The 24,991-nt window shown below is 41.0% G+C and overlaps 2 protein-coding genes across 2 annotated transcripts; both read left to right on the top strand.

Moving 5' to 3' along the window:
- The first annotated feature begins 404 nt into the window (after nt 1-404).
- Nucleotides 405-8,340, top strand: LOC133129817 (potassium channel subfamily K member 13-like). Its single transcript, XM_061244155.1, has 2 exons — nt 405-741; nt 7,448-8,340. The coding sequence occupies exons 1-2, from the start codon at nt 405-407 to the stop codon at nt 8,338-8,340; spliced, it is 1,230 nt and encodes a 409-aa protein (XP_061100139.1).
- Nucleotides 8,341-13,754: 5,414 nt separating this feature from the next.
- On the top strand, nt 13,755-23,333 carry LOC133128784 (26S proteasome regulatory subunit 4). Its single transcript, XM_061242557.1, has 11 exons — nt 13,755-13,856; nt 15,350-15,403; nt 15,498-15,594; nt 16,031-16,155; nt 16,287-16,472; nt 17,539-17,667; nt 18,107-18,203; nt 18,981-19,170; nt 20,515-20,666; nt 21,796-21,950; nt 22,838-23,333. Exons 1-11 carry the CDS (start codon nt 13,854-13,856, stop codon nt 22,970-22,972), a joined length of 1,323 nt encoding a protein of 440 aa, XP_061098541.1. The 5' UTR covers nt 13,755-13,853; the 3' UTR covers nt 22,973-23,333.
- The last annotated feature ends 1,658 nt before the right edge of the window (nt 23,334-24,991 follow it).

Genomic DNA, 24,991 nt, shown 5'->3' with positions numbered 1-24,991 from the left:
AAATGATAAAAAAAAAAATAGCCTATATAAAGAAGTAAATACTTTTGAATGAGTTAATCGGTTTCTATATTTTAACTCAGTTGCGCACGAACGAAAACGGCTTCCGATATGTAAGTAGACGAATATATAAAACAGTAGGCTTATATTATATTGAGACTAGGTTGGACATATAATTGTGGTCAGAAATCGATGCTGCATAGTCTACTGTTTTTTCCTGTTTTTAAAAAAAAATTTTAATGTCTCATACTTTTAAACGGACCTGCTAGGAGAGCCGCTGTTTTAAGTTGATGAGAAAAGAAAAAACAATTGCCACAAAATGTAACTGCCTACGATGAATGAGCGTCTTCTGCCAAACCTGAGGCAATGTGGAGACACTATCGTCCTTGCCCACCCGTTACTCCATAATGGCTTGCCGGAGTGGGTGCTGCTGTGGTTTCGGTCCAGTGAATGAGGATAATGCGAGATTTCTGATGCTGGCGCTGTTCATAATTATCTACCTCCTGTGTGGGGCCGCCGTTTTTTCGGCGCTTGAGCACCCGAAGGAGAAACAGGCGAAGGACAGATGGGCGCAAAGGTTCGAACATTTCACCCACAAGCACAACTTGAGCAAAAAAGAACTGGAGAACTTCCTGAGGCATTATGAGGAGGCAAATGTAGCCGGCATCCGCGTGGACACCACCAGACCTCGTTGGGATTTTACCGGCGCTTTTTATTTCGTGGGAACAGTGGTTTCAACTATAGGTAAGATATTGCCTTCGGACGAAATAAAATAGTTATACATGACAGATTGAGTTTAGCAATAATGGTTACGCTCATGTGCTTACTTTTCTAGTGAATATAGGCTACACTATAACCTTTAAGATTTTAGATGTCATTGTCGCATGAAGCTTGCAAAGTGCAAAGATACAGCAGAAAGATATGGAGTTTAGATTATGTGGTGATGGACCCCGATAAGCATAGTGGGGTTTGACAAAATAATGGAAACACGAAACAATAGGCCTATATGAAGATTAATTAACTAATAATGCGTACGGTGACCCTTCATATTCAACCGTTCTTAAAGAAGAAAATCCTTCAGCCTTCTTTGAGCGATGAGGGACGCAGGAATCTGCACCCTGCACTCCAGAGTGCCAAAGGTTCAATGATATTTAGGTCTTTAGCTTTAGCTATATGATAGGGTGTTATCATTTTGGAAAATGGGGAAATCATGGAGCAATAGTGTTTGCACCTGGTTTTGTAAATGGCTTAATATTCCTTGGCTGTTAAATGACCATGCAGAGCAATCATTGGACCCACTGATTCCCATGACAGGGTTCTCCATACCATTACAGATCCACCATCATTTAACAGTTACAGTAACTGCAACATATAGTATATTTTGGATTGAAGGCTTTCTCCAAGTGTAAAACCAGATGGAAAAAAGAGTAAAAGATGACTCGTCATACTGTATTATTTTTTCTATAGCGCAGGCATCCAGGTTTTCTGTTCCTTACACCTGCCAAATTCGCAACCACTGTTCCTCCTTGCAGATGGATTATGTTTGCATTTGGCATGTGTTGTCATAATTTGCACCACTGTTCCCCTTGCAACATTGATCATTCAGCCATTTTTGTGCCTGATGTACCTGCAATTCAGGTGAATACTATCTTTCAAACTCTATTAATTTCCTCACGTTGCTTTGAAAACTCTGATAGTCTGACCTATTTTATAGCTGACACATGCTTTTCATTTGCATTCAAATTAATATGTCAAACAGCTATTAATTTGCATTCAAATTAATATGACTCACCTTGGCACTGTGTAGCTGCCTTTGTAATTGTGATTTAATTACTTCAAAGTCTGTCCTTTTTCATGTGGTGTTTCTGTTATTTTGTCCAACCCCTAATTGCACACTATCCCTGAGCAGAAATAGTTCAATTGATTTTTCATCCAATAAACACAATGCAGTTATTAATCCAAATATCTCAGAAGGTTTATGAATGAGAGAAACTTCTCTCAAACTGTTTAGTCAAATGAATAAACAAACTCCCAATTAAAATCCCTTTTTATAATGAGTGTTCAAATGTCTGAAAAAGTAATGAATAAGAAAATAATAATCACTTACTGCTAGTAGTTATTTTTTTTAGGAACAGGAAGTTTGATGACATTCTATTTGCTGACCTAAATCTGATTGCAACGGTTAAAGTGTAGAAATGGCCTTTAAAGGTGATGTAAATTGCATCCATATGGAACTACAGGCCACTGCAGCAAATATTGCCAATTTGTGTACCTAATGTTATCTGTTGTGTCTTCTGTTTGTTTTGGAAATGGAGAAAATTGAGGTAGCAATCTCTCTGTTATGGGTCTCAACCGTTGAGTGTGTGAGCCTGCACTACCGCTGGCACTCTCTATGTTCACTCATAATTTCAAAGGAATTTCACATTATTCAATTACGTGCAGATTTCTATTTTATTTTCAGCTCCACAGAATCTAGCTACCATAGAATGGAACACGAAACCAAAAACCTACTGTACCTTCGGAAACCCTTCATGAAATATTCTGCAATATAATGTCAAATGTGAGAATTTCATGATGCATGTATTTTATGGTAGTTTTATAATTATGATTTTATTGTAATGAAATAATATTAATAATACGTATGCAATATCTGAAAGCGGCAATTCAAATAATATTTGCTTATATATTGAGTGTTGCAATATCTCGATAATTTCTTTTTATATAATCACACTTGCTCAAATTAGTTGTGCCGAAGATTGGAAGGGCTGAAGAAGCTGCAGATAGACAGCATAGAACACTGTGGCCAAACAAGGGTTCTGATCCTGTCATGACTGAGACTGCGGATATGGTCAACTCATTCACAAACCTTCTTAGAAAGGCAGAAATCAGCTAATAATAAGTGTAACCATTTTTATTAATAAAAATATATAATTATATTGGTGATAAAACATCTCTCCCCTGAAACCAGAAGCAATGTTAAATATATTTCCCATAGGCAACATTTAATTCCTTCATTGAAAAATTTCCATCTAAGTTGGATACTTGTCTTAAAACAGAATGTTAGAAATTGGGTTAGTGGCTTTAAGAGCATTGCATTGTGGGTTTGGTTGCGATGGGGTACTAGTACTGTAGCTTTCAGTTTGCATTGGCAGAGAACCGGTTGCCACTACATACCCTTTTGAATGTATTGATTCCATTAGCTAAATCAGGAATACTGTGGAAGTAAATAAGCCACCAAATGAATACCACCTGCTTCACAGAATCAATGCTCCTCACTCTCTTAGAGCAGTGGAATGAATGGATTCTTAGTGGAGTTACCTCAGAATTCAGTTGGGCATTGCCATGTTCTGAACTTGGAGTTTCTAAATCAGCTCCCCTGAAGCTGTCCAGGCCAGGACAGGTAACAAGATGTAGGGATGTTTGTATATATATATACAGCAAGGTCAATTTGTTTTTGCTATACACAGAAGACAATTGAGTTTGAGGTGAAAAGGTGTATATGAGATGACAGATTCAGATTTTATTTCCTAGTATTTTTATCTAGATTTGTTAACTTAAAGCATATCAACTTTTGTATCAGACCACCTCATTTTTAAGTGAGCAAAGGTATTGGAACATGTGACTGACAGGTGTTTCTTGTTGCCCAGATGTGTCCAATTAGATTGATTGGTTAAACAGTTCTTAATGTCTACTCTTGGTTTTAGCCTTGCCTGTGGAGACTGCATTGGTGTTAGAAAAGATAAACCAACATGAAGACCAGAGAGCTGTGTTTGGGAGAAAAGCAAGCCATTTTGAAGCTTAGAAAAGAGAGTAAATTGAGCCATTGCACAAGCATTGGGGATAGCTTGTACAACAACTTGGAATGTCCTGAAACAGAAAGAAACTGCTGGTGTACTGAGCAACAGACAACAGATTGAACAGGTCAACCAAGGAAAACAACAGCAGTTGATGACAAAAACATTGTGAGAGCTGTGAAAAAAAACCCAGAACAGCAGTAAGTGACATCACAAACAATCTCCACAGGGCAGGGATGAAGGTATCTCAATCAACCCGTAGAGAGCAGCAATATAGAGGCTCTACCATCAGATGAAAATCATCTTCAGTAGTAAGAATTGGAAGGTGAGAGAGGTGGAAAGTACAGAGATGAGCCAAAAAAGTTCTGGAACAAAGTTTTATGGATTTATGGGACCAAGATGAACCTATACCAAAGTGTGGTGAAAGAAGGGATCTGCTCATGATCCAAAACATACAAGCTCATTTGTGCAGCACGGTGGAGGAAGTGTCATGGCTTGGGCTTGGCTGCTTCTGGAATGGGCTCAGTAATCTTTATTGATGATGTGGTAGCAGTGGTAGCAGTAGGATGAATTTAGAAGTCTACAAAAACATTCTGTCTGCCAACTTACTGAGAAATGCTAACTAACCAACTAACTGCAACACAACAAAGGACTTCATTAGGGAGAAAAGTAGAAGGTTTCAGAAGTAAATCACTAGACCTTAACACAATTGAGCATGCATTTCACCTCCTGAAGAGGGGATTGAAAGGGAAAAACCCCTCAAAACAATCAACAACTGATAAAAGCCTGGAAAAGCATCACAAAAGAATAATGCAAAAGTTTGGTGATGTCAATCGCAGGCCTGATACACTTATTGCAAGCAAGGGATATGCTACCAAATATTAAGTGTTATTTACTTGAATACTCTCTGTTCTCATGCTTTTGCTCACCTAAAAATTGGGTGATCTGATTCCATGCTATTCCGTGCTATGATTTAAGTAGTTTAACACATCTAGGCGTAAATACCAGGAAATAAAGGCTGAAATTCTGAACTCTTGTCTCGTGTTCATCAACCCCAAATGTATTCAGTGGCCTTGCTGTTCCAATACTTTTGGAGGGGACTGTATAAATAACAGAAATTTAGAGATGATTAAGTTTGTTGGGGGCTTTAATTTTGAGGTAATGAATGGGAATCAATTCATTAGTACTGCTAGTTGCTGGATTGGCAGAGCACCAGTGATTGATTACATGCCAATTCTGTGTTGGGGAAGCAAGGATTAAGTAAAATGCGTTCCAAACAGCAATTCCTGAATCAGGCCATTTTAACCGGCATTTAATGTCCTGAATGTCACTCTGAATATCAAACATAAGTGTATCAACAGTTAAAACTCCTCACTTAACCAACATGTAAAATATATTTATTTGATTTAATGTATTAATTATTATCAAAGATATCAATTATCTATTAAATCGCCCAAATCCTTTGATAGGCAGATCAACCTGTTGAATCAACCTTTATCAAAATGCACAACCCACAACCAGATTAAAATGAGGAAATGTCTTATAATGCAACACAGAGCCACATCTCATTTACAGATAGTGTTTGACTACCTTAAAAACAATGAAGGTTACAGACATAGACTAGTATCAGTCACAAAGGGCGGCCTGTAGTGTAGTGGTTAAGGTACATGACTGGGACACGCAAGCTTGGTGGTTCAATCTCTAGTGTAGGATAAGAACCGCGCAGCCGTTGGGTCCTCTACCCTGCATTGCTCCGGGGGGGATTGTCTCCTGCTTAGTCTAATCAACTGTACGTCGCTCTGGATAAGAGTGACGTACAGTTATGTTACATTAATGTATTTAATGTAGTGTAACAAAATAAATAAATGAAAGGAAATACCAAACCACAGATTGTTTCTTCCCAAAATTAGTCAGTGCTCAAAAATTAGAGAAGAAATATTCCAACATGACCAGGGATGAAATGTTTGCTAGGCCACCCCCATTGAGACAGATACAAACACACAGATACGAATACGCACACACATGAACACCCCCAGTTCCTGCTTCTTTTCTTATCTGTAGACCACTGTGAGCTAGCCCTTTGAAGTTTCCCATGGCCAAATGGTGAATGAAGAATTAGTTCCCTGACAGTATCAGTATCTCCCACTGTTTCCAAACATTCACATTTCAGCTGTTTGTGTTCTTATAAATTAATTCTTATTTGAATTAACTGAACTCTATGTTCAAAAATCATTTTAACTCATACCTAGTGATTTGATCAAATCAGAACCTGCACCACATTGTAAGATCCTGAACAATCAGCTGTGATATTCAATATAAAATGCACATAATATTCAAAATGCTTCACTGACCAAATACTTACAGACTGCACTGTATATATGAGCACAAAGAAACAGCTTACTGAAGTTGGTAGGCAATAAAGTAAAGTAAGTAAATTCACTGACAGATATTCCAATGGTTCTGAACGTCCTTCGGCTTTTGTTTAGCCGGTTAAAAAACAAAAACAAATGAAAAAACAGCCCTGGTGTAAAATACCACTAGCTTGAAATACCACCTAACAGCTGTTTCAAACCATGCTGTTTTCAGTAGGGGGTCCAATTTACAAGAGTGTAAAACACAGCAAACTACACAGTCCATGGTCCCAACCCACAGGTAAGAGTTTATATAAGCTAAAAACACAATTTACTGTCCAGTCATTGTACTATACCTGTTGGGAGGAGGCATGACAACGTTAAACACAGAGGAGCAAAAATAAATAAATAAACAAAATAATAACAATTTTTTTCTTTGTGTAATGCATGGACTGAAATCCCCAGGAGAGGGTCTACATTGAGGGTTGACTGCTTTCATCTTGCAGGAACACTGATGAAGCCCCACACAGCTGCCACATTTGCATATCCAGTCAATGAGAGGGAACGAGCTGGAGGAAAAGATGCTTGAAACCGTTGTCAATAGCAACGAGCAGTCCCCGGTGACAGAGGTTGTTTCAAACAGCGTAGGTGCGAGGTAGCGTAGCATGGAGTGGCCACAGCCACAGCAGTGGACTGCGTGCTCTTTAGAGTAGAATCAGCCCCCGGCTTTAATGAGTCGCCTGGCTCAGCCGCTCTTTGAACAGTCATGCTGTGTCAGACCGACACAGCTGAACATGCACGACTGTCTGTGTGTGCACCGCTGGGATGTGTATCCGCTGTTGTTCGATATCAATTCAGAGTGCTCGCTCTCAGAAGGCTGGCTTCAATAAGGAAATGAAGGAGACCGTGGTCCTTCATGTGCAGACGTCAAACTGTTGGACGAGACAAGAAGTCTTTTTTCAAGTCAGTAATCGTTTAAAACCAGCTTCTGAAGTAAACTAAGAAATGATATGTAAGCTTGTTTATTGTGCATGAACAAAATATAATTTCAATATGAAAAATACCATTGATTTTAAATGCATGGCGCCATTCAAATGTATCCTTCTGTCTGTCACTGAAAGGTCATGGCCATTTTAAGATCCCACCCCCATCTGTGGGTATAAACACATTTCCTTGTCTTTTGCTTTATCTCTGGACTGTTTCTCTGTTCCTTTCTTTCCCTCATCTCCCCCACTCTCTCTCTCTCTCACACACACACACACACACACACTCCTGTCGCTCACCCTCCCCTCTCTCTCTGCCAAGGTTTCGGAATGACGACACCGGCCACGGTGGGAGGCAAGATCTTCCTCATATTCTACGGGCTCATCGGCTGCGCAGCCACCATCCTCTTCTTCAACTTGTTCCTGGAGCGTCTGATCACCGTCCTGGCCTTCGTGCTGAAGTCCTGTCACGAGCGGCAGCGACGGCGCCGTGGCGTCCTGCCCCACAGTTTGGGGATGGGGGCAGGGGTGGCAGGGCCTGGCCTGGCAGGCTGGAAACCCTCCGTGTACTACGTGATGCTGATCCTGGGTCTGGGCGCGGTGCTGGTTTCCTGCGGGGCCTCGGCCATGTACTCGTCGGTGGAAGGCTGGAGCTACGCCGACTCGCTCTACTTTTGCTTCGTGGCCTTCAGCACCATCGGCTTTGGCGACCTGGTGAGCGGCCAGAGGGAACGATACGAGAGCCAGGGCCTGTACCTGCTGGGCAACTTTGTGTGCATCCTAACGGGTGTGTGCTGCATCTACTCCCTCTTCAATGTCATCTCCATCGTCATCAAGCAGGTGCTCAACTGGATCCTAGCCCGGGTGGCGCACCCCTGTTGCCCGCAGCAACCTGCCAGGGGCACCTTGAGGCACCGTCGCAACGTGGTGATGCCGGGGCACTTCCGCGCCCGCCGCGACGCCTCCATTGATACGGACGGCATCAACGACAGTGAGACTGATGGCCGCCGTGTCTCCGGGGAGATGATCTCCATGAAGGACTTCTTGGCCGCCAACAAGGTGAACCTGGCCATCATGCAGAAGCAGCTGTCGGAGACGGCCAACGGGTACCCCCGCCCGTCGGGGTCTAACACCCGACACAATGGCTTCTCTGGGGGCGTGGGGGCGCTGGGGGTTATGAACAATAGGCTGGCTGAGACCAGCGTGGACAGGTGAGGCATCCAGGCATCTAAACAGCAGTCAAAACCCAGACATCAAATAGATTACATTTGAGCATTATGGTTTATACCTACAGACCTCCATCTACTGACCACATTGTTAAATTGTATATTGTGTATACAGAGCCACTGGAATGAATAAGGACAGAGAGACAAGATGCACCCTCAGTATGTAACAGTAAGGAATATAACTTTCAATGGGAAAGCACTGGAGTGAATCATATCAAATTTTCCTTCAGGAAGGAGTAGTGGGCTTATAGCTTCACTTTCCATAGCAGCAAAGAATCACCCAAAGATACTTTCTATTGGTGGTCTTAGTTTTTTTTAACACATTCTTACCGCCATTAAAGCTTTGTTTCCAAACATTCAAAGGCTCAGACCATATTGAGATGCCACAACAGACCTCCTATTTATTAGATACTTAGTTACCCTCACTTGTATTTGCTATCAATAGAAATAAAATAAAACCAACACAATAAGCATTACTTAGGAGCATGGCTGCAGTAAAAACAGCATATTTGCTTCAGATGTACAGATATCCACTTTAGTTAGTTTCAGTAAGTAGCCATGGTTTCAGCAATTGGGACCCTAGTTTAATCACCAAATCTGACAGGCACATGACAGCTGAATCGATTTCCCACTTGTACGTCGAGGCTTTGTGCAGTGGGTTCTGGCTTGCTAAAAGGTCTTCTCATGTTCTTTCTGCCAGTTCCAACTGCCCTCGGCATTAAAACACAGCCTATTTATCTTTCATGGCTGGTGATGCATGCTGTGCATCTTCTGACTCAATTTCAGATTGCTGTCCAGAGTTTGGTATTAGTGCTAGTTAAGGTGGCTGAGTGTTGCTTCTCCCTGTCACACTGCTGTTGCTTGCTAGTGTACTGAAGTTCAAATGATAGGGAGTAATTCAAAATAATGCAGTTTGCACTATTCTTCTTGAATTCTTCTTCCACATGTCATTTTTCTGACAATGATAGATAAAATACAATCACATTTAATTTACTCTTCCTGTATGCTGGAGTGTCTGTGTCAGTAAGAAGACAGCAAATTCCTGCCCTTTCCATCTAAAATGCATTAATTTATGGGAGTTACTGTACCTGAAAGTGAGTGTGGCTGCCCTTGTTACGCAGATGATTTTTCCTGGGTGGGAGAAGGATTCCTAGGAAAGAGTATGTTTTAACAGTTGACATTTTTACAGTATGTTCTGTGGACAGAGTCATTTACCATCAATAATTGATTTTTAATTCCCCAATAATGGTTTTTAGCTAGACATTACAATGTTTATGAATATCAACAAAAAGTAGTGCATCTTCAGAGTAAAAGATGAAACTGGAAACCCAAAAAAGAACAGAATGTAAATGAACAGAATATGTGAAATGTAGTATGAAATATTTAAATATATTTTCACATATGTGTGTAACATGTTTTACAGTTTGTATATTTTACCAATATATTATTCTATGTATTTACAAAATGCTTTGTATATTACAGTGCCAAAAATGTAGTATATTTACTGCACATGAATAACAAATTAATTGGAATCTAAATTTCAGCTTATATTATTACTTCAGAAGCATGAGGAATGGTACTTCTTCACTGGCCTTCATATGGTATGTGCAGGGTGTCATAGTATTCATAGTTTGTTTCCCTTTCCCAATAATGCCAAACCATGGCTTGAATTCAGCATACATGAATCCACATTTGCTCTAGATTTGGAGGACCGGGAGTAGGAGCCGATTGTATCAGTCTTGAGTTGAGTCTTTTTTTGGGGGGGAGTTGGTGTGTATATTGGTGAAGACAGGTGTGCGTGTGACAGTAAAACAATATCTCTCTGCAGTGTGTTCTTATTTATTAATATTTTTGGTCCAACCATTTTACAGTTATTTGAAAGCCAATTGTATTCAAAGAAGGTCTGACTTCCAATTTAACAGATAGATGTTATGAAAGGCACAATGAAAGGCACTTGAAAGTCAACAGCATGTTGCTATCTCTGTTGTGCTTGAGGGGGCAGGAGAAAGTGTCTATGCGTCTGCAGAACTGACAAAATTGCTGAGGGAAACAACAGTTTCTTTTTTGTCTTATTTCTGATTTTTCCCATTTTCTCCCAATTTAGTAGCCCTATCTATTCCAATTGCCCGTGTGTAAGTTTGGGATACACCGCCTACACCCCGCTCCCAGATGAACAGGGCGGCCTGTAGCGTAGTGGTTAAGGTACATCACTGGGACCCACAAGTTTGGTGGTTCGATCCCCTGTGTAGCCACAATAAGATCCGCACAGCCGTTGGGCCTTTGAGCAAGGCCCTTAACCCTGCATTGCTCCAGGGGAGGATTGTCTCCTGCTTAGTCTAATCAACTGTATGTCGCTCTGCATAAGAGCGTGTGCCAAATGGCGTTAATGTAATGTAATGTAAGGTGATCCTCAGAACGAAGAGCCTTCTCCAAGCCGCATGATCCCGCCCACGACTGTGATTCTGAGGCGCTCAGGGTGCTGTTGTGCCGTGATCTCACTAACAGTCCTCCCCCCACCCTGATAGCAACTTCCAGCAGGCTAACCTGCCACATCACAAAGCACACATCATCTTAAGCTGGTTCCACAAACATGACAATGAGTTTAGTGTACTCTGGCCTCTGCAAACACCAGATTTCAATCCAATAGAGAACCTTTGGGATAAATGGAATATTCACAGCATGAATGTGCAGCTGACAAATCTGCACCAACTGCATGTTGCTGTCATGTCAACATAGACCTTGTTGAATCCATCCACAAAGAATTCAAGCTGTCCTGGGGGCAAAGAGAGGTCCTACCTAATACAAGTAGTATTCCTTTAAAAGTAAAATAAAAGTACATTTGACCAGATATTTTTACACAGCTATGCATAAAACTTGCAACATGCAATCTGAAAAAAAAAACGTGAAGAGTTAAAGGGTCAAGGGAGTTGTGTTGGAAGATGGTATGGTAAGTTGCTATGGTTTCTTCTGTTGTGACTGCTTGTGGAAAACTTATTCAACCGAATAAATGTGGTCAGCATACTGTGCCTAATATCAGATAATGTTTTCAGAGATTGTCGCGGTAGCGCATGTTTCATTTTTTTTAATCTGACATCATCAGTACTTCGGCCCTCTGTTTACAGTGCACCTTGCAGTGGGGCACATCTTCCCTTGAATCTTGGCTGGTTAAATGTGATGTGAACCAATATCAGAAATAATAAAAAGATTGCTATTATAATGAATATGCACTTACTTACTCAGCAATATTATCCAAAATGTATGTAGAGTGCATTTCCCTGCTGAAAATAAAAGCTCAAGGTTTTGAATTAGCTGGTACTGTAGTTGGCTGACCAGTTCAAACCAGCTCCATATTCAACATGGTTTGACCAGCTCAAGCTATGTTTTGAAACAGCTGGTAGCTGGTAATTTCAAGCTGGTCACAGCTGGATAATACACCAGGGTTAGCACCTTTTTCCACCTTTTTCTTATCATCAGTTTTGGCAATATACACATTCAGCAACTTGTATTGATTGACCACAACAATTCCATTATTATTTTGAGCCAATATCAGTGACCAATGGAAGGAGATGAGAATGAGAGTGACATGGAGGAGCCTGGGAAGGTTGTAGGCTGGAGGGCATCAACACCTACAGTGAGAGACATACTGAGCGGGTTTTCAGTCTTAATCTCCTCTGCAATTGTGCGGAGGAGAGCAGCATGAGAGCAGGTTTGCGAGGTGAATGTGAGGGAGTACAGTCATCTAACGCTTAATACTTTCTTAAAGCTGGGGTAGGCGATCTTTGGGCAGGAGCAGAATCTGGGCAGAGGAAGAAAGATTTTGAATGTATACAGCTGCGAAAAACCCACCCCCTCCTCTTTGTCACCCACACTGGTTTGACGTTGCTGTGGCCAGTCAGCCTCTCAGTACACATGCCACAATTTTAATGGGCAAGTAAGCCTGCCTCCTGGCTAAGAGCTGCCCTCATTGGATGTTAGCTACAGGGAGTGATGAAAATGAAAGTCCCTGAAAATTTGTACTGGGACAGTCACAAGAACAGCTGGTTTATTGCTAGCTGTCGGAATGTCAAGAGAATTTAACCAAATATTACCCAAGAAAATCGCCTACCCCAACTTTAAGCTTTTATGCTTTTCTCTCTCCTCTGGCTGCAGGCCTTTTCATGTGCTATAAGTAGCTTCATGTGACTGATTTTGCATTTTATAGCCTGTAATTAATATCTGCTACCTGCGGTTTAAACTCCAGCTAAGTGCACTGCAATTGACCCCACATGTTCTTATCCATTCATATATATATATACAGTACCAGTCAAAAGTTTGGACACACTTTGCCCTTTTCTGGATTTTTTCGTTAATGTTTTATTCTCACTGTTTCATATGTCGTCAAAGTGCACCATGTAGTAATTACAGCACTTTTTATACATAGCACCCCATTTCAATGTTTCAGAGAATTTAACATTATGTCAAATATATTTTATTTTGCATACCATGACTTCCTGATGTGTGTGACCTATCAACATCACCAGAGTCTGGATATCTTGTTCTCAGGTTGTCCTACTAGCAATACTATAACTTTTTGCATTTGAATGGATCTCTATGGGAATTGGGGGGTGGGACTAGATTCGGCTGTAAATTATGCTGATACAGTATAGAAAACATTTGTTGGCTAAATGGCTTTAAGTCATCAAGGGTCCGAGGTATCAAACCAGCCTCAAACAACCGTGCTGCTACTAGATATACAGTAGATACTTCAAGGGTTGTTTCTCCTGAACAATTCTTCCATTGAGTTCAACAGGAGAATTAGTCAGGAGAACTGTCCCTTGTAGTATCTACTGCCTATTTCCTGGGTGACCGTCGCCACGCCCACTTCAATGAAGTCACATTATAAATGTTATGTGATCGTGATCACTTTGTCTATATGGTACGTCTATGCTGAGTGACAGCTAAGAAGAAAAACTGAACATACTTAAGCTGCCCCCAAATTACGTGAATTCATCCAACAACAGCATCTTTTTGTGGGGTTTTTCGACGTGCAAAGGTAGCTAATATTAACAAGCCTGGGTATTTGATTACTGCCTAACCTACTAAGCTAATATTACCAAGTTTAACTGAGAAAGCGATAGCTACCCATGGAATCCAAACTAGTGTTGACACTGTACAGAATGGAAACATTATAAAAATGAGTAAACACAAATACACTATAAATCACTGAATAAAATAGAGAAAATATTTTTTTTACATTCTCCTCTTGAATTTTGCGTATTGATTACCAGAAAATAAGTGGTCCATAGAAGTCTGTTATATTACGATGAACTATGAAAGTCGTGAAATCTAGAAAGTTCGTCACATCTCAGCGAAACAATCTGGACGGATATTTAGTACTCTGGGTAAGTGGAAACATGCTTTAATTAAATTCTTCAGAGGAGGCGAAAACGTCGCGGTTGTCCTCTTTTACTTGCCATACTGTTCCCGTGACGTATTTCCTGAGAGACAACAGTGTGAAGAGCTATGGTAAGTGAGGAAGCATTTTCTGTGGGAGTAATTATTGTACAATAGCTCTAATCGTTTTTAATGGGTACTGCTGCCATAGTTGTCTTATTTTTAAATGCTACCCTAAATCAGTCTATTAATTATTTGTTTGGGATGTCATTATCTATCTAATTTTAACATGACAAAATAAAGCCGGATTTGTCTTGTTGGCTAACTAGCTAGCTGGCCAGGCAACTATAAATAAAGAGTTTAGTTAGCTCGCTCGTCTACCAACAGCCTTCTCGAAAGCTTGTTTGTAACGTTTGCTACTCGCTATAGTAATGGTCTGTTATTATTTATTAATTCAGCTAAAATGTCAGTCTCGTTGCAGGCAAGCACAGCTTGTCATGAACTGCCATGGTTGGATTGATTGGCTGTTCCGGTACTGACTGTCTTCATTAGGACAGCAGCCAAATCTGTTGTCATGAAATTCTTTCTGACCGTGAAGAATCCCTGACTTGTTTATTTAGCTAACGTTACATTCTGAGTAGATGTGCCTGCAAGCAGTTACAGTCGAGGTACTACTGTCGACACAAGCAATGCCGGTGTTGCGCTGTCCTAAAATTTTTAATTGCTGTGAAACATGCATGACAAGCAAGCGTATAAACAAAACAAAAAAGGCTGGAACCGACTGTTGTTTTAAATCAGCCGTAATTCCCATTATACACCTTACAAAGTGGCTAGCTATATAACATGCCATGTTAACTTGACATGTGAGTTTAAACAGTTGAACTTATAGTTTGTAAATTTCTCCACATCCGAAACAGAATCCATCGTAAATATTCGCGTCACAAACTACAACAGGCATTGTAACATACATAACGGGGAAGCAGTATATTTTCTCCTGAGGAATGTGCCTTTGATTTGATGTGAATTGGAGCAGTAATTATAGAGAAAACAACAAATAATAACACAACTTCCCTAATAAGGTCTTAAGGAAGACCTTATTAGCACGATGTTCCGAACAGTACCTGAAGCACAACTACAACAGTTTTGCATTCTGTTATACGGCGGACCCGTATTTAGCCTGCCCGGTCTCTCATTAGCAATGGCTCCGCCACCACACTGTCATAGGGGGGCACCATTACCATGTCAATGTATGCTGAAACGGATCGCATAGGTAACTCGAACCAAGTTTTTTTTTTTTTTTTGAACGGACACACGCACACTAACTAAAACCAAAGTTGATCTTGACGTGATCTTAATTTCTTATTTATTAGTCATGAGTTGCACTATTTGGAACATCGTGAACTAACTTGGTGTTCGGAACATGGGTAGGTCTATGTTAGTTAATTTTCGCAAATGTGTGGTAAGTGTACTGGATTCTGTCAAATGATAGTAGCAGGATTCTACTATGCCCTTTTTTTTTTTTTACTTATTACCTTGGGAGAATTTTTTTTACAGCTGACATAGTAATTTTAATGAGTTGTGAATTTGTTGTTAAACTACCGTATACATGTTTTTGGTAACTATAGGGTCAAAGTCAGAGTGGTGGTCACGGACCAGGAGGGGGGAAGAAGGATGATAAGGTAAGCTTTGACGTTAGTTCCACAAGTTGAGGTGCATTCAAATGTTGCTGTCAATAAATGTGCTGCTATTAATTCTGTCTTCCTACTTTATCAGGACAAGAAAAAGAAGTATGAGCCACCCATTCCCACCAGAGTTGGAAAAAGGAAGAAGAAGACTAAGGGACCAGACGCTGCTAGCAAGCTGCCTTTGGGTACCCAAAGTTCAACTTAATAGTGGCAACCCACCCACTCATCTAATAATATATTTGCTTAGTGTGTTTCAGTTATGCATGCTATTGTCTCCGTGCAGTAAATCTGGTAAAAAATGTAAATCTGATTTAGGACTTGAAATATGTTGCGAGCCTGATATGTCTCTTTGACTGGTGTACATCGGATTGGCAGGGCGGCCTGTAGCGTAGTGGTAAATGACTGGGACACGCAAGGTCGGAGGTTCTAATCCCTGTGTAGCCACAATAAGATCTGCACAGCCGTTGGGCCCTTGAGCAAGGCCCTTAACCCTGCATTGCTCCAGGGGAGGATTGTCTCCTGCTTAGTCTGTACGTCGCTTTGGATAAGAGCGTCTGCCAAATGCCAATAATGTAATGTAATGTAATGTAATGGATTGGTCTTCCTTTCCACAACCTGCAGTGACCCCTCACACGCAGTGCAGGCTGAAGCTGCTGAAGCAGGAGAGGATAAAAGACTACCTCCTGATGGAGGAGGAGTTCATCCGAAACCAGGAACAGATGAAGCCCTTGGAGGAGAAGCAGGAGGTAATGGAAACACCTTGTCATTTCTGGGCTTCTTTACCGATGCACGCTCGGTCCCTTGTGTGTCGTCTAGGTTTGGGTAAAGGCCATCCTCACTTGCCCCCCCTGTGCTTCCCCATTTCCTTTCTTGACAGGAGGAGAGGTCGAAGGTCGATGACCTGAGAGGCACCCCAATGTCGGTGGGGACCCTGGAGGAAATCATTGACGACAACCATGCCATCGTCTCTACCTCGGTGGGGTCCGAGCACTATGTCAGCATCCTGTCCTTCGTGGACAAGGATCTGTTGGAACCTGGCTGCTCTGTTCTGCTCAACCACAAGGTAACTGGTACCTCAGTACTTTGCTATTTTATCAAGTGATAACAACTTGAGGGGCAATTTACAGCTTAAGGGAATCAATGTATTTGTTATATTTTCCATACACAACACACAACTTGCCACAGCAAAGCACACCGTTTTTAGTGTAAAGGACTGTGTGGAGATTTGGGCGCTGCTGCGTTTCAAGTGTAAAACTGCGTGTGGAGATTTGGGTACTGCTGCATGTGGACTGTAATGCTGACTGTACACTGTGTGATATCGGCCGTCTTTTACGGTTATTACATGTCACCATGTGCGATGTAGTCCCTGCAATATCCCATCATTCATTGCTGTCACACTGCGATAAGCTCCACAAATTCTATAACAAGAGCAGCGATTCTATCCTACTATTACAGTGGCTACGCCGTCTTACATCCACTCACGGAATTTGAGGATGGTGGAACAAAAAGCTGTAGACCAATCATGGTGTTTTGTGCCTGGAAGAAGTCATTCATGTTTTCACTTTCCTTTTGGATATTAGCGGCATTGTTACTGACAGTTGTCTCAACTTTGGCTATTTATTCGGGATGCGAAACAGTTTGAGTGGTAGCAAAAGCACTAAATGAGCCTAGGCTTCTTTATCCACATACAAGTAATATTTTAGTATCGAAGGTGACACTAGAAATAGTGACTGAATTATTGTTAATATGGCGTGCTTATTGTGGTTAGAGTACTACGTTTATCTACGTTTGCTACGTCATGTATTGTATTGCGATACTCCTATTGGTTAGGCATCCATTGTCTGTGATCGTAGCAGCTATCACAGTGTGATTTTGGCCCACCATATCTGACACTGCCAGTCTTCCATCGGAGGCTAAGATTCACTAATTCGGCCGTCTGTGAGTATATCACACTGAGAGAACCAAGACGGACGATTTTGGCTCACGACAAAAGATTTCTTCTCTGATAAGGAAACTTTGTCTGCGAATGTAGAATCGTGGCAAAAATCAGTGTATACTCAGCTTAAGTGAGAGTATGGAGATTTGGCTACTGCAGCAGGATGACATCTTGTACCTTCCTGTCTCATCAGGTGCATGCAGTCATCGGGGTGTTGATGGACGACACAGACCCGCTGGTCACAGTCATGAAGGTGGAGAAGGCCCCCCAGGAGACGTATGCGGATATCGGGGGGCTGGACAGCCAGATCCAGGAAATCAAGGTGATGTCCATGATCCAGAGCCCCAAAACACATTGGCATATTAAGTAACATAAAAATGGTCACAATATCCCTGAAAAGGAATGCTGCCCCCAGGATCAGCTTCTTCAACCGCAATCCAAACTACAACCTATTTTCAGTAGAATGTGAATCTTGCAACTGAAAATGAAAGTACTTCACAATACTAGGGCTGCATGATATATCGTATATTTATCGACATCGAGATTTGAACGTAGCATGACTACAAAATTATGAATTAACTTCTAAAATCTTTCGTTGCACAATTTAAGCCTTTCTGATTTGCTTGTGTGGTGCGAACATCAGTAGAAATAAGTATGGTGCGGTAAGAATTGTCGTCTCAGTATTTTTAATTCATTAAATTTAAAGTGTCGTTCAATTTGCTGTCTGTCCCCCCCTTTGGCCCACTCTGGGTCAAATGCAGGAGTCAGTGGAGCTCCCCCTCACCCACCCAGAGTACTACGAAGAGATGGGCATCAAGCCCCCGAAAGGTGTCATCTTGTACGGCCCACCTGGCACAGGTGAGCGCCCTCAGTCTAGCGTAATGGCATTTCAGGATATTATAATGGTATTACCTATGAAATTGAACATCCCGGCAAACACAAAACATTGCCACAATGTTTCTGCAATGTTGTAACACTGATAAACATTCCTGTGACATTGTGAGAATACTGGGCCTCATGCCAGGACCATTTGTATGAACAGATTTCTTAAATCACTTAAATCTCTTAAAAGGACTGATTTAACACAACTTTCATCACCTATTTTTTCCTTAGGTAGGGACAACATGAGTGGCCCCGACCTGTCGTACGTGTAAACAAGAACTTTGTGGTGCATGTCAGCACAGCTCGCTTGGCACACTAAACTATTTAGGTGTTGCAGATCAAATATGAATTGGGGTCAACTGCAGAATTGGGGTCAACTGCATTGCTTACTTTTCGTGCCTGAAATGTTTTCAGAAATGTATTTCAGTGAATTGTTTAGGAGAATTGGGTCCGCCATATTATGATGTTTTCACAAAAACGAAGGAACCGCAGTCTACTCAATCGGGTATCAGTCGTCTCTTTTTAATCCCATTGGTCATCTATCCGATGGGACCCACCTACAGTGCCATATATACTGTATTTTAACGGGCATCTTCATGTAGGACAGTTGTCTGAGGTCTGGTGCGTTTGTTGAATCCAATGTGACACACTCGTATGAGCCCTTCATTCCAAAAAAAGGACTGCATGATAAGAATCCGAAAATGAGGCCCATTGTGTGTTAGCATGGATGATAAAAGCGGTGTTCTCTCACAGGGAAGACGCTGCTGGCCAAGGCGGTGGCGAACCAGACTTCGGCCACGTTCCTGCGGGTGGTGGGCTCGGAGCTCATTCAGAAGTACCTGGGCGACGGGCCCAAGCTGGTGCGGGAGCTGTTCCGGGTGGCGGAGGAGCACGCCCCCTCAATCGTCTTCATCGACGAGATCGACGCCATCGGCACCAAACGGTGAGAGCCCCGTCCGCTCACAGCTCAACGCACCTGCTAACCGATAACCCATCTACCTCTGATCATGTTCTCCCAAAACTGGGGTGTGGGGACCTCCAGTGGTCAAAAAATTTGTCCTCAGTAATTTGTTTTTTGTTTTTTTAAACCGCATTTTATTATCCTGTTCACAGCACTCCAGTTTGCCATTTTTCCAATATTATGTTTATATTTCCATATTTAAGGGTTACATATTTTATTTAGATTTCCAGATAAACTAAAAAAGGTTGATAAATAAGCAACTTAATGGGCTTATACAATGTGTGTTTATAATTTACAGATTTCTTGACTTGTCCGCTGGACTAGGAGTACACTAGCTGGCTAATTATGTAGCAAGTATTGCTAAAACTGCAGTTGAAACATACTAGCTAACTGCAAATCATCTTCCAATAAAGTCCACCTGTCTTGACATTCAAATTCTCAAAAGCAACAGGATCAGCAACACCAACATGACGTGAACGCATAATCCCCAAGACCGATATAATGCAGTGATCTTACAAACATTTCTTATGTGTAGTAGGCCTAAGCAGTTTAGAAGATCAGAAAGATTTACTAAACGCATCCTCACCAACCCTAATTATAATTATATTTGGAGATTGAAAATCACTTTCTCTTTTATAAATGGCAAATTTGGATAACGTTATTCTTAATCTAAATTTCTTGCTCAGGGCTGACTGTTTAGCCTGGCAAATACAATTGTTGATAACCACAACAACAGCGGGACCAACCCAAATTATGTTATATTCTAATAGCTTGGCATGGCAATAACATCAATCACTTCAAATTCAGCTCCCAGCTGAGGTATGTTGCACCGTCACCGCTCTAAACCAGGTCCGGAATGACAGCAGTTGAGCAGATAATGTCAATAACTGTGTGTGGTAAGATAATACAGCTGCCAAAGAAAGTAACAGAGATAATTTAATTAATAATGTTTGCAATAGATTCTCTGCACATTGTAAAATCTTTTTCAAAGGTGAGTATCCATGAAGCCAATATGTTTGTTGAATTGACTGTATATAATGGCCTACACATGCCGGCTTGGATATGGAATTCTTCATTCATGTACTGTGTTCACGTTTGGTTATGAAAGTCGGGAAGTAAAAGTAAAGGGGGGGGGGGGGGTGTGGGTGTGACATGGAAATTATGCTTAAGCTGAATACATATCGGATGCACGCTTACAAGAATGATTGCGTTGGCAATTTGTAGTTAGTCTTGAAGGTGGGACGGTGGCCACTGAGCTACAGTGTTGAAGGTATTTGTTTCAGGGATCAAACGTTTGGGGATCACTGATACTGTGCCCCTCTGTAGGTATGACTCGAACTCGGGTGGAGAGCGCGAGATCCAGAGGACCATGCTGGAGCTGCTCAACCAGTTGGACGGCTTCGACTCGCGGGGTGATGTCAAGGTCGTCATGGCCACTAACCGGATCGAGACCCTGGACCCTGCTCTTATCCGGCCAGGTATACTCATTTAGTTGGAAAACGCATCCCAGTGATAGGAAATGTTCAGAAGGGAAATTATATGCTGTACAGTGCTTCCTGATTTCCAATATTATTGCATGTTTGTCACACTGAATGGTTTCAGATCTTTAGACAAACTGTAAGATTAGGCATTAGATTCATTTCATGAAAAAAGTTATCATAGACTCATATCACCCATGTGAAATAATCATTGCCTCCGTAGTTACTCAATCAAACAATTAACCCGATTTAATCGATAATTAGATTCAGCTGATCGAACAAAGCCAGGTTTGATTGCAGCCAGCCCTGCTGAATCTAAACCACTCTCATATTGGACCTTACCATCAGAGTGAAGTAGTCGCAACAAAGTTTTTACAAGCACACTATGCCACAATCAATGGAAATTCCAGAAGAGATGAGAATAAAAGTTGTTGAAATATATTATTCTGGAAAGCGTTAGAAAGCCATTTCTAATGCCAGATTTACACCACAAATGTGGTGGGATTCATGGGAGATTAGCAAGGGAGAAACCACACGACACAGGTCCCATGATGTATGAAGCAAATGCAGCAAGTACATGGACCTGGTTGTCCTTGCCATTATTGAAGGAACCATGAATTCTCCTTTATACCAGAAGCTTTTAGCTTTAGTGTTATACAGCAAAAAAATGATCCAAAACACAAAAGCAAGTCCACATCTGTAAGGCTGAAGAATAGAAATTTTGGAGTAGCCCAATTCCTGACTTGAAGAGATGCTGTGACAGGACTGTTGCAGTTATTGCTTACTTTACTTTATGGGGGCAGTTGCTTTTTCACATGAGTGATATAGGTGATAACTTTCTTCAATAAATAAATTAAATAAAAATGTTTTTGTGTTTAATCGGGTTCCCTTTGTCTATTATAACATCCTGTCTAAACTAAAGATCTGAAAACATTCAGTGTTAAAATTGTATAAAAATGGAGTATCATAGGCTTCCTAATAGGAAATGCTGCATACATAACACAAAACTGTCCCCATACAAAACCCTTCAAAGACTGTATTGGACATAGCTGAAGTGGATTGGGTACATGGCAGAATCGCTGGATCATTTTGTGCTGCTCTCATGTTCTTCCTGGTGTTAATATCCCAGGACGAATCGACCGGAAGATTGAATTCCCCCTGCCAGATGAGAAGACCAAGCGGCGAATCTTCCAGATCCACACCAGCCGCATGACCATTGCAGAGGATGTGACATTGGACGACCTCATCCTGGCCAAAGACGACCTCTCTGGAGCCGACATTAAGGTACGTCAGCGCACTGCAACATTGCTTTCTAATGTTGAGTTAATAATAATGATTAATAATATCCTTACAGTGGGCTTCAGAATTATTGATAAAAAAAATGTATAAGGCTGTATTTGCCAACGATAATAATCTTTATGTAATGTTCAAACATAATGTTTCAAGACAAGCAATCAAATTCTTTTCGGAAAACAATAGGTGTCAAAATTATTTGCACCCCTAACAATTATTGTAAATAAAATCAAAGTTAAAAAATAAAGTTTATTTAGTCTCAGTCTAAAGGAACTATACTGTGGAATTCCATCACTTCATGTTTCACAGGAATATAAAAATGAGGTAACAGGCATGCAAAATCCCTTTGTCATCCATCAGCATGGGAAAAATAATTGTCAATTCAAAAGAGACCAATGGTAATTGACCATCACAAGTCTGGTAATGGGTAAAACAACATGACCGGTTAAACATAACACTTATTTAAAAATGTAAAATGTATGGAATTGTTGCAAACTTGCCGTGAAGTGGACACAAGTGCACAGTGCTTCCAGGAAGATGGTGAGGGTAGCCATAAAGAACCCAGGGGTCATGGTTTAGGAATTCCAGAGATTGATTGCTTCATGGGGTCATTGAGTTTCAAAAAGGGCCATACATGGTGGTAATGGCTGCTGGCTCTCTTTGCCTGTGCCATGGTGATTTTGGTTTTATTATTTGCTTTGTTATAATCTTCCTGATCTCTTTGTTATTCTTTTGCTGCGTTTAATCTTTCTGTTGTTGCCTATGATTAATCTGTTACTTTCTAACTGTGTTGTGTTTTCGGTCTCTCACTGCCAGTGCTGTATTGATCTTGTGGTTTCTGGCCAATGATTTGTCCTCTCTGTCAATTTGTGTTACAGGCCATCTGCACAGAGGCGGGGCTTATGGCTTTGAGAGAACGCAGGATGAAAGTGACAAATGAGGACTTTAAGAAGTCCAAAGAGAACGTGCTGTACAAGAAGCAGGAGGGGACACCCGAGGGCCTTTACCTCTAACTGCCTCAGAGTTCAACCCTGCCAGAGCATACGCTAACAGTGCTTTCTCCCCATTACCCGTTGATATGTTATGTGCATGTTATTGTGTTTTCTTACGTCCAGATTTGGTTGCTGTACATAAGGTGATATGTAATATCAACAATTTAAAAAAAGTAAAATTCCAGAAACGGTATCTTCTGATTTTTCCAGTTGCACTTTATTTGAACAATTCACTTATATTTCCTTCTTGTTCCAAGATGAAGCTGGTGAACAACGATGATGTTTTTTGTGCTCATTTTTACCCACTTTTTTACTGTCCAGCCAATTGTTCTATTGTAGACAGATTGTATGAATTCCCATTAAATCAATGCAGTACTGTGTAGCCAGTGTGTGCTTTTTTAGAAGTTATAGAACCTTTTGTACATTGACTTGGCCAGTGAAAGATATTCCGCTTTTTGTCTGAAAAACCCCTTCATTGCTCCAGCAGTATGTCATTGTCTTGTCTCAGGATGAAGTACTGTCCAATAACTTCGGAGGCATTTGGTTTTATCTGAGCAGATAAAATATGTCTGTAGACTTCAGAATTTATTGTTCTACTTCTGTTCCATTCCACTGGCAGCCATACAGGCCATAACCCCCCCTCCACCATGTTTCATGGATGAGGTGGTGAAACATGGTGGAGGGGGGCTTCTCCACACTTTCGTATTTCCATCATTCTGGTACATGTTAATCTTTGTCTCATCTGTCCATAAGACATTGTTCCAGAACTAGAAAATTATAATCTCACCTTTCTGTTCTTCAGTTTATTAGTGGGTGCATCTTGTAGTGTATCCTCTGTAGTCCTGCTCATGTAGTCTTCTACATGGGGTAGACTTTGACACATCTACACCTGCATCCAGCAGAGTGTTTTTGATATGTTGGAGGGGTCTCTTCACCATAGAGAGTATTCTCCGGTCATCCACTACAGTGGTCTTCCTCGGTCTACTGGGTCTTTTGACATAATTCAGTTCACCAGTTGTTTTTTTCTTGTTAATAATGAACCAAACTGTTGACTTAGGCATGCCCAGGTTTTTTGCAATACTCCTGATTGATTTCCATTTCTAAGCCATGACGAGCTTATCACAGCCAGGTTAATTTGCATCGACACTGCTGTCTTCAACAACTCTCTTCTGCATTCAGTAACAACACAAATTAATACACTTGCTTAAGGAAACGCATCTGTGAAGCCAATTCAACAAAATACTTGTAGTACTTTAAAATGGGCAGACTATGTCCAAAAAGGTGCTGTAATTTTGAAACCGATCAGCCCTCAAATTAAAACTGATAGTCTGCATTTCAATCTCATTATCATTATATCCTTTCAAACTCAAAGTGCCAGAGTACAGAATCAAAATCACAAAAATGTGTCACTGTCCAATGAATTATGGTGCTCACTGTAGTTTCTGCCACATATACTCCCCCTTAGCTACATCAGGGTCCGGCTAAACCAGGCTTGCCTGGTCTTTTTTCCTATTTTTTGTTATCTGACCTATGTGTGAGTGGTTCTGGCACACAGGGCAATATGTGAATTGATTTACAGTTTAATTATGATCTCTAAGAGAATATGGCTCTGGGACTAATTAGGTTTAGAGCCCCATTTATATCAGTTGGATGTACTTCAGAATTAATTAAATGAACCCACAGTTCTGGCCTTTCAATTGTAGTTCAATTAAATATTTAAATCAAATTAGGCATACATATTACTGCAGTCCAATCCTAAGCATTTTTTTCTGTTGGGTAAGTGCTTCCCCCCTCAATGCAGTTTGCGTTTGGCAGCCCAGCAGGCAGAGCAGTTTATGTTGGCAGTTTGTCTGTTGGTGAGCCAGCCCAGTGGGCCCATTATTCTGTAGAATGCAAGGTTGTCCACTGTACATTTCCTATTTCAATTTCAAAAGTTTCCCAGTTTGCAGCAGGACAATGGTTTCAATGTAAATTGTGATTTGGCTAAATAAAAGTAAAATAAATGACCCCGGTTAATAAAATAAAATAAAATTTGGAACT

This window comes from Conger conger, chromosome 5, assembly GCF_963514075.1.
Source record: "Conger conger chromosome 5, fConCon1.1, whole genome shotgun sequence".
Lineage (NCBI taxonomy): Eukaryota > Metazoa > Chordata > Actinopteri > Anguilliformes > Congridae > Conger > Conger conger.
The sequence above is the reverse complement of the archived record's forward strand: the minus strand, read 5'-3'. Positions and strand labels throughout refer to the sequence as shown.